Genomic DNA, 10,548 nt, shown 5'->3' with positions numbered 1-10,548 from the left:
ACACACACACACACACACACACACACACACACACACACACACACACAGTCTCAGGCGTGTCTGAGCTGTGCACAGTGCAAGAAGGGAGCAGGAGATAAAAGTGTGAACCTGACAACAACAGGTGTAAATCTAGCAACCAGACTATAAATACCAAAGAATATTCAGGGAGAAAGCCCATGCTAGCAGCTAAAGGTTCTTCTCAGATTTTTTTCAGCATTAGCTGAGGACTGACAACTCAGTACTTTAGTGAGCAGCAGAATTAGCCCCAGCTCGGAGTCGGGCATCTCTGTACCATAGGGGAGTTATTTACGGCATCTGAGGGTTTCCAACAGACCCTGTGGAGTCCAGGAACTGAATCTAGAGGGGGAAAGACGTGCAGCCAGTATCTGAGACCCAGACATGGGGGGGGCACCAAATCCAGCCAGCCCTGGACAGCTGTAGTGTTTAGTAAAGATGCCACCAGGAGAGCTTCTCCCAACAGAATAACTGTTAATAGGGACAATGGAAATGGAGGGGCAGGGAGCTGTCTCCACCTGGAGACAGCTCCCTGCCCCTCACCATGTCTCAGTAGCTCCCCCTGCAGAGCACCCCCCTTGTATCCCTTCGCCCCCCCCCATTCAAAGTGAGCTTCCCCCCGCCTCTGATTGTTGAGCAACTTTTAAGCGTGAGCAGTTGACTTGAGTGATGCAATAAGAACCTCTGCCAAAGCTGAGTCTGTTGTTGCTGTAACTGACAGAGTGGGATGTGACGCGCTCTGTAATCGGCACATTGGCGGGCTGGGCCGCGCTACAGCCTCACAGTGGGTTGGAGCCTGACCTGACTCTGTTTGGATTTCGTGTGTTGTAAAACTAGAATTTAGTTTGTTTCATGGGGGGTGAGTGGGACGGGAAAGGAATCCTGACTCTTCTGCCTTGGGATATATTATCGTTATTCTTTGGCTTCCCATCGCACCTGTGAGCCCCAGTCGTGGACTACGGCCCCATTGCGCTAGGCGCTGTACAAACCCAGAACTACAGCCGCTGCTAGACAATGTGTGAGCGAGTTCGGTAGGAAAGATCACGCTTCTCGTCAAATGTTTCAGACATTTAAGACTTAGTCACGCGGGAGCCAAATTAGGCGGGACTGGGACTCAGGGGACCTGGTTTTGTTCCTGGTTCTGCCACTCGCTGACCTTGGGCAAGTGACCGCCCTGCTCCGTGCCTCAGTTTTCCCATCTTTTAAACGGGGATAATGATACTGGCCTCCTTTGTAAAGTGCTTTGAGATCTACAGGTGAGAAGAGATAGGATTAATTACTATTATTATTAAGCTCTTTCCCTTGATTCAGCATTGGCATCACAGCCTTCGCCCAAGTAAACCAGGCAAACCAGAGCAGCTTTCCGTATGCAGGGAAGGTTTCTAAAGAACACTGCTGTCACCTCCACTCATGTGAGGAACAAACCCGGCACTCCACCCTCAGCTTTGTTTATCGAGGCGTGGGGGTTTGACGTGAGTCATGTTAGCTGAGTGAATTCCCAGGACTGGAATAGCAGGATGGGGCTGCGGGTCAGGACGGAGGGGCACTGGCAGAGCGGTGCGTGGGGAGCCCAGGGCTGGGATGGCAAACAGACAGGCCTAGATCCTCAAAGCTAATCCGAGCCACAGTCTCTCTCTCACCCCCCGTCTTTTGGCCAGGCTGAGCTGTACACAACCCAAAGGAGGTGGGTAAAGGCGGCTTTAAGCCAGCTTTGAACTCCCTGATCTGGGGCCTGTCTAATTGCCAGCATATATTAAAACAAGTTCAGAGCTGCTCCAATTTACACTCATAACCTCAAGGGGCTGTTCTGGCAGGGTAGGGATTGCCCCTGCCATGCCCCGTCTCCTGGGAACTCCCCCTATGCTGGGGGCGGGGGAGCTGCAAGGGAGAATAATGTATGGGGGCTCTGCACCCCAGAAGCACTCTCATGGAGAGGGGGAATCCTCAGGAGGCCAGATCCCATAGCTTCACAGCTACTTTATACTACCAGGATCTGGCTCATCACCTTTACAGGAACAACAGTGCACAGAGCAGGCGTGACCCTAAACTCGCACTGACACTGACTTCAGCAGATTTCCTCCTGTATTACACAACCATCAATGAGCAAAGGGCCAGGTTCCCTTGGTATTCACCCTCGTGGCGCAATAGAACCGCTATCACACAGATCCACGTCAGAGCCGGCGAGAGGCTTTTATTAAAGTCCCGTAGCTCTCTTTCATCCTCCCTCTCTGGGAGTGACACTTACCGGACGTCCCGCTCACCTTCCCACGTGCACTGTATTTTAAGGAGAAGGCCAACGCGGGTGGCGGCTGCGGAAGGAGGAGAGGAAATGTGACACATTTCCTAATGAATCCCTATGTCAAAAACTTGCACTGAATTCCCCTCATGAAATCTACAAAGGCCTCTCACCGGGTGAAGTGCTAGTGGGACCAGCAGGCTCAGGTTTGGTCACACGTTGGTCTCCAGGGCTTTAAATAGTCTCATTTGAGGAACAACATCTGTCCTTGGCCTAAATTGGCAATTCAGGAGCTCCTGACCTCAGTATAAAGGCTCTGATGTCTTATTTAAACAGATTTCTAAGACTCTGGCTAGAGGGAGGTTGTCTGAAATTGATCCGAGATCAGAACCACGTCTGGTACGGTATCTAGACACCAAGGAGGTGGACAGCTTACAAGTATCTGCCAAACTCTTCATAGAAGGCAGATGGACAGGAAGATAGGGTGCTGGACTGCAAGCAGGACTCCTGGGTTCTCTGCCTGTCACTTGCTGTGCGATGTTGGGCAAGGTACTTCATTCGCCTCTCTCTGCCTCAGTTTCCCTCTCTATAAAAAAGGCAATAACAACACTCACCCTCCTCTGCGGAGTACTTTGAAACCCTGACATGAAAGGCGCTCGAGAAGTGTAATACAGTAACGAGAGCGTCTCACATACAAGGGTGAAGCAGGTTTCACTGGTCTGCTCTCAGGCGAGGCCAGGCTGAGACGGAAGCCGATCCAGCTCCAGTATTTGGGTTGCAAGCGCTTCCTGTTCGTTTACAAACAACTGTTTCTACTCGATTGTGTTTGAATTAATTTTCTTGTCACTGAAACCTGGTGGTTTCTCTCTCTCCAAGCTCATCTGGGCAAAGTCTAAAGCGTGGGGCTCTTGGCCTCTTTGCCAGGAAACTGGCGCAACCCCTGGAATTTCAGAACTGCGTCCGAGTCTCCAGCCGTCCCTCCCCCCAGATAAAGGGGATGAAAACACAGCAGGGATGCGTGGAATGTGCCCCCCTTTGGGGAGGGACTCTGCGCCCCTTCTGAAGCATTAGTCAAACCTGGTTTTTGGGGACCCAAGCCTGGCATGGAAACCGAGGCGTTAGCCCCACCTAGTGGCACAGATGAGAATGGCGGGAGAATAAGACCCCCATAGCCCAGCCTCATTGCTTTACCATGCTCTCTGCTCCTCCGCATGCTCTCTTCCGTGCTTCAGGTGGATCTCGTGGGCTTGCCATGTACCATGGATCCCTGCCTTCTTGATAAACGTAGGCCCCTGGGCACAGCACAGCAACCGGCCTGGAGAGAGGAGGAGAGAACACTCACCAGGCGAAGAGACGTTCGTCACATTGCTTAATGCACCACTGGAAGGCGCTCCGATACTACGGTCACGGGCATGGTATAAAAACCTACAGAACAGACTAGGTTCCCTCCCTTTCCCCTCTCTCTAGAGCAGTGGTTCTCAACCAGGGGTCTGGGGCCCCCTGGGGGGCTGTGAGCAGGTTTCAGGGGGGCTGCCAAGCAGGGCCAGCTTTAGACTCGCTGGGGCCCAGGGTAGAGAGCTGAAGCCCAGGGCTCTGAGCCCCACCAGCCAGGGCTGTAGTCAAAGCCTGAGCCATGTAGCTTCATGGGGGGGAGGCCTTTGGCATGGGGCACCAGGCAATTGCCCTGCTTGCTACCCCCTAACTCCGGCCCTGGCTTTTGTATGCAGAAAACCAGATGTTGTGGCACAGGTGGGCCGTGGAGTTTTTATAGCATGTTGGTGAGCAGGGAGGGGGGCTCAGAAAGAAAAAGGTTGAGAACCCCTGCCCCTCACAACATCCCTGTGAGGTAGAGCAGGGCTAGTCTCCCTAGGTTTATATTTGGGGAATGGTGGCACAGAAAGACTAAGTGACTTGCCCAAGGTCACCTAGGAGTCTGAGGACAGAGTGGGGACTTGATCCTGGGTCTCTCCAGTCCCAGACGAGCCCCCTACCCACTGGGGTGGACTGACCAGTGCTACACCACTTTGCTCTCCTTGGCTGACTTGGGTCATTGTGGTTCCACTTCATCTGAACTCTCTGACCCATGCAGCTGCAGAGGGGCTGCAGTTTGCACCAGCGGAGGCCTCTGGAGTAAGGAGCGCTGGACCCCGAACTTGGATGAACTGATAATGGAGGCTGCGCCACACCTCTCTGCAGCCTGCGTGGCAAACATTGACTCACTCAGCTGATCACTCCAGCAGGCAGGGGCTCGGCCTTCCACTCTCTGGCTTAGCGCCTCTGCATTTTCCTCGCAGGATATTTCATTCTTTGTTATCTCTGCCAGACACATCAGATTCCTCTCGGCTGGCCAGTCTTCTGCAGCCAGACGCGCCAGTATAGCCAGGGTCACTTGCCTTGTGATAAAAAGCATCTGGTCCAAGGTCCTTTCGGGTGCTGCAGTCCGGCTCCCAAGAAAACTGGAGCTCCATTAGAACAACCTCTGATGCCTCTCTGTTGACAGCACCCACTGCCCCTGGGCTGGGATCCTTTACATTGCTCCGTTTGCGTCTAAATCTATTGCTCCAGGGGCAGTTTTATCTTCAGATTTTAATTTTAGAGTTGAGTACCCCAAGTCATGAGAGTTTGTGTCCCACTTCCACCCGGACTCGGCCCTGGGGAATACTGACAGGGGCGACCATGAGGGACACGTAAAGGCCAGATTTACCAAGATATTTAGGTGCCTAGTGGGGTTTACAGCAGGGAAGGTGCCTAACTCCCATTGGAAGTTACTAGAGCCCAGATTGTCAAACGTATTTAGGTGATAACTTCCATTGAAATCAATGGGCGCCAGGGGCCCAAACACCTGTGAGGATGCGGGCCTAGGCTCCTAGCTTCATTTTAGGCTCCTAAACCCCTTTGGGAATCTGGCCCTAAATCATGACCTTCTCCAAAACACGATGTCATAAGAACAGCCGTACTGGGTCAGACCAAAGGTCCATCTAGCCCAGTATCCTGTCTTCCGACAGTGGCCAATGCCAGGTGCCCCAGAGGGAGTGAACCTAACAGGTAATGATCAAGTGATCTCTCTCCTGCCGTCCATCACCACCCCCTGACAAACAGAGGCTAGGGTCACCATTCCTTACCCATCCTGGCTAATAGCCATTAATGGACTTAACCTCCATGAATTTATCCAGTTCTCTTTTAAACACCGTTATAGTCCTAGCCTTCACAACCTCCTCAGGCAAGGAGTTCCACGGGTTGACTGTGCGCTGTGTGAAGAAGAACTTCCTTTTATCTGTTTTAAACATTCTGAACACACACCCACACTTTCTCCCTTTCACTCACACCAGCCCTTTACTTTTCTTTCTGACCAGTTACATTCCAGATTTACCAGTGTCACTTGGCCACCTTTGCTCTTACCCTAATAGCCACTGGGTGGCTTCCCTGAGATCTCAGGCGATGCCTCCCCTAAATCCCCTTCCCTTGGCCAAAGTTCTGTCTCACGGCCTTGCCCCAGGTCTAGGGCTAGCAGAGGGGTGCCATAACCCCACCACTGAATTTAACAGGGGCAAAAAAAGGTGCTGGCTTGCAGCCCTGGAGACCAAAGTCCTGGCTTCCTCCCCAGCACAGGTGCGCAGAGAGAGGAATCAGGTTGCAGCGGTTCCTCCAGTGACTTGGCCTATCCTGGAAGGAGCTTTGCTAAGGAGGAAGTTCACTCAATGGCCCATTCAGTTTTGCGGGCAGGGAAGGGGATTTTTCCATTGTTTGTTCTTCAAACATGAGCAGTTGGGGACTGAACTCTGCCTGCCCTTTTGTGTTTGAAGAGCAAACAAACAATGCAGAAATCCCCTTCCAGGGAGGCCAGGTTCAGCAGCTGGGCTGGGCTGGGCTGCTTCCTCCCTGGGCTGTTTGTGTTGAGAAATCATGAGATAGCCCCTGGCACCGCTACAACCAAAAGGCCGTTCCAGGCTGAGCGCTCAACAGCTGTTGCAAATTTCCTCCCAACTCTCGCTTTCCTGGAAATCTCCTTTTTTCCCCTTCATCCCCCACCCCCAAAGCTCTGTTATAAAAGGGAGGTCTCCGCTCTCACTCCCAGCAGAGCCGCCACTATCAAGACAAGACACAGCCCCTGACTTCGAGACAGATCCACCCGCATCTCTGCAGCCAGCATGGGTCACCTTTCGCCCTTCCTAGCTCTGGTTGTTTTGCTGGGCATCTCGGTGTGTGGTGAGTGCATCCGTTCTCTGACCCTTCCCATACTCCCTGTTCTCTTTTCTGACTCATCCGGCCATGGCAGAGAGTGACGCGGGACTGCATGGGAGGGGCTCAGGTGGGCACCACAGGGCATGCCTAACTAAGAACTGACACAATAAGTGAAGCAGTTGGGTATCTGAGCCGTAGTAATGTGCTTCCTTGCTACATCAAGGGGCAACAATTGAACTTTATCGCCTCAGCAGCTTTCTCCAGCCCCTTCCAGCTGAGGATCTCAAAGCACTTTACCAACCCTCTATCTAATCTTATCTATAGACAATACAGCTTCACAACCCCCCCTCGTGACAGGGAAACTGAGGCACAGAGGTGGAATGCTTTGGCCTAGCTCACCCTGTGAATCCGGGTCAGAATCTGGACTAGAACCCTGTCTCAAACCTATAGACAATGCAGCTTCATCAGGCTCTGTCTCCCAAACGCCTAAACCCATAAACTAGGGTGGGCTTCTCAGGACACAACTCCCAGAGGCCACCAGGTGCAGGTATTTTTTGCAAGCCAAAAGGAATCATCTGAGCTCCTGCATTGCACAAGCCAGAGATACTCAGCCAGGGAGTCCTGCACTGAGCAGAGGGTGGAGAGGGGAGGCAGTTTGAGACAATGCGGGTAAACTGAGGGAGGCATAGAACAAAACATATTTCTGCTGGGGCAAAACTGTGAGGGGGGTGGGGGTGGGGAAAGGCGGGTTAAATACCCTGCCTATCTGGGGAGAGATGGGGGTGGTGGAGTTGATAACAGAAAAGTTTGGGTGTGGAATCCGCTCACCTGCCCTGATTTTTTTTGCTGCAATAGAAGCTGATTCCCTGGAAACCAAAAAGCATCTTGGGGTCTAGATAGGACGAGGCTAATGAGTGTGTTTTCATCTGTGGATCTCCAAGCGCTTTCCAAAGGAAGGGTCACGGCCCCCATTTTACATATGGGGAAACTGAGGCCCAGAGACAGGAAGTGACTTGCCCACGGTCACCCAGCAGATCAGTGGCAGAACTCACCTCTCCTGAGTCCCAGCCCATTGCACTAGCCACTAGGCAACACAGCCTCCCCTTGGGTTGGGATACCATGGTGACTGTTGCTGGATGGATCTACAGCTGAGGTTTCCTCCATACCAGGGACTGAGATGGGGTGGGGGCTGGGGGCACTGTTCATCTTCTTCTAGGTCGCTGAGCTGGGATCATGTACTAGAATCAGGTGCGGATCTTTCCCATGGTGGAGGCAGGTACTGGCCGTTGGTGAATATTGACTAAGGCCTCCTGCTATTCTCCCAAGCATGCAGTCAATCCACTGCTGCAGAACATTCGGAAAAATTTTCATCCGAAACACCTGGAAGCATCTCACATTTCGTACGTGGGGCTTTCTTTTTAGTTTCTTCTTCTTCTTCAAGTTGCTGAAGGGGAGAGAGATTTTCAAAGGTCCAGGGGAAAAAAATCTGATTGTCCAACCAGCCAGCAGAGCTCTGCAGACACAATCCAATCGGCTGCACCGTGAGCCTGGGCAAAACTATTTTTGACCATTATTTGCACAGGCAGTCTGATTGGTTAACACACGCTCTGCCCTGCGTTTGTTTTTAAAAAGCCAGGGGGGAAGGTGATAGAAACCGGCTGACTCATCCTGGACCGATTTCAGCCCATCGCAAGAGAGACTCGTAAGTGACGATACAGATGCGTTACATCCGAGCACTTGCTGAGGGTCCAACCTGCCTGCCCCGCAGTTCCCCCATTGTGCTTGAAGGCAAACACGCCCTTGTAACTGAATCAGGCAGAGGAGGGTCTCAAACCTGTCTGTCTTACACCCCAGGGGAGCGCCCCAACCAGCTGGCTGCTCTGGGGTGGGCCTCTAAAGGTCTTGCTGGAGAACACAAACAAACTGTCCACGAAACAGAATTCTTGTTTCTCATCCATCGGAAGAGAAGATGCTCAGACCCCCTCTGGGGAATGAGGGCCTGATACGTCCCTTAGCTAGATGCCCTGCTCTGGATGTGCTCACCGTTAACGCTAAGGGGAGACGCTCCACAGGCAAGGAAGGCTGGGCAGAGCAGGTTCAGTGGCTAACGTTCTGTTTCTCCTCCCATCAGGGGGTCGCCCCAGGGGCCGTATTCTCGGGGGCTACGAAGCTCCTCCCCACCTGAAACCCTACATGGCTTCCCTGCAGGTGGATGGGAAGCATGTGTGCGGCGGGTTCCTGATCGCCGAGCAGTGGGTGCTGAGCGCGGCTCACTGCCTGGAAGACAAGTGAGTACCGGCCTTCGCGTCTGATGGGGCAGGAGCGCGGGGCGGGAGAGAAAGGGGGCGTGGAGGCTGGGGCCAACTGGTTCTAATACAGACCCCGGTAGTTGTTTGAGGGTCGTTTGAGGGTCACTATGAAGGGAAAGCCCAGGGCCCAACAATACTGAGGCTGGATTCCCCTGTCACCCAAGGAACACATGTTCCTTCCTAGCCGGGGCTGGGCCCACAGGCAGGGTAGTCTGGGTTGACTCTCCATGGCTGGGGAAAGGCAGAGGTTGACTACTGGCGATCGCTGTATATTGGGGTGAACTGTACAGCCGGGAGGGACCGGAACGGTCTCGCAGCTCAGTGCCGTGGGTGAGCAGAGCGCCTCACGCTACCATCTCCATCTCGACTGCAGGCAAGGCAAGCCGTTCCAGGTCCTCCTGGGAGCCCACTCTCTCTCGCAGCCAGAACTGCACAAGCGCCTTTATGAGGTGCGCGCGGAGATCGGCCACCCTGGCAGCAGCACGGAGACCTACGACGACGACCTCCTTCTCCTCCAGGTGAGCACGACCCACAGCGGCACCATCCCCCGCTGCAGACATGGCGCCTCCCAGACCCCACTGGAGTCAATGGGGGGGGGAAACTCCCACTGACTCCCGTGGGCTTCGGGCCAGGCCCAGCTCCTCACAGGCACCGAACTCCTGTTGATTTCACAGCTGAGTCTTGCTTGACTGGGCTGAGATCCAACAGGCCTGATACCCCACGGACATCCCTGGCTGGGGTCACCCCTGATTCACCCCACTGCAAGGGAGAGGAGGATGAAGCCCAAGGCACCGGCAAGGATAGGGCCCGTTCTATCCACCAGCTGAGGGAGAACCCTCCCCACACGGCTGCAGCAGGGACTTCAGTCACATTGGCACTGACTCCGTGGGTGCTCCGAGGCTGGAGCCCCCACAGGGGAAAAAAATAGTGGGTGCTCAGCACCCATCAGCCACCCTCCGATCCACTGGTAGGCGCTGGAGGGAGGGGGTGGAGTGGGGGCAGGAAGAGGCGGAGTGAGGGTGGGGTCTTGGGGGGCAGAGTGGGGGCAGGGCCTCAGGGCACAGCGGGGGTGGCGCACCCACCTGGAAAAATGAAAGTCGGCACCCGTGTCCCGTCACCATTAGTTGGGGTATTTCCCAGGTGATCGTCACGTACCCTGTGCTAACGCAGCACAGCTCTGTCCCCCTCTAGTGGCCACACCCGGTACAGGTTTGAGTCCCCTCCTGGTCCTTTTAGCTCAAGCTGTAGAAAGACTCCTGCTGGAAGATCCAGAGGTCCCGGGTTTTATCCCCGCAGAGCGCCCAGCCAGGGGCAGCGTTACAGCTACAGAGTCTGTCTCTCTCACCCCGAGTGACCCTTGCCTCTTTGCCTCCCAAATCAGCTAGAGGAGAAAGCGCTCCTCAACGAGCATGTGAAGATCCTGCCCTTCCAGAGGCAAGACAGGGTTGTCCCTGCTGACACCGTGTGCGAGGTGGCCGGCTGGGGTGAAATGAGCCACAGCGGGAAGCTGCCTGACAAACTGCAGCAGGTGGCGCGTCCGGTGATCAGCCGGGAGATCTGCAACCGCAGGATCCACCATGACAACACCATCACAGAGAAGATGATGTGCACCGACTCCAGGAAGAAGGACACCTGCCCGGTATCTATCTCTGGGGGAAATCCCTCGGCTCATTTCTCTTGCCTGCGGGGGGGGTCAGAGCTGCGTCTATGCGCTTGGGTGTATCAGTGCGAACAGGCGTATGCGTGGGTGTCTGTGCAGGTGTGTGTGTGTGTGTGTGTGTGTGTGTGTGTGTGTGTGTGTGTGTG

At 54.2% G+C, this 10,548-nt stretch overlaps 1 protein-coding gene across 1 annotated transcript in view; it reads left to right on the top strand.

Annotated features, from left to right (window-relative positions):
- The first annotated feature begins 6,302 nt into the window (after positions 1–6,302).
- The window catches only part of CFD (complement factor D), a 14,316-nt gene continuing 10,070 nt past the window's right edge, over positions 6,303–10,548 (top strand). The window contains exons 1-4 of the mRNA XM_026655058.2: positions 6,303–6,457; positions 8,565–8,721; positions 9,116–9,260; positions 10,124–10,381. Coding sequence (XP_026510843.1) covers positions 6,400–6,457; positions 8,565–8,721; positions 9,116–9,260; positions 10,124–10,381 — 618 coding nt within the window. The 5' untranslated portion in view covers positions 6,303–6,399. The remainder of the gene's footprint in view (positions 6,458–8,564; positions 8,722–9,115; positions 9,261–10,123; positions 10,382–10,548) is intronic.

The sequence above is a fragment of the Terrapene carolina genome, unplaced genomic scaffold (assembly GCF_002925995.2).
Source record: "Terrapene carolina triunguis isolate 2854851 unplaced genomic scaffold, T_m_triunguis-2.0 Scaffold194, whole genome shotgun sequence".
NCBI classification, from domain to species: domain Eukaryota; kingdom Metazoa; phylum Chordata; order Testudines; family Emydidae; genus Terrapene; species Terrapene triunguis.
The sequence above is the reverse complement of the archived record's forward strand: the minus strand, read 5'-3'. Positions and strand labels throughout refer to the sequence as shown.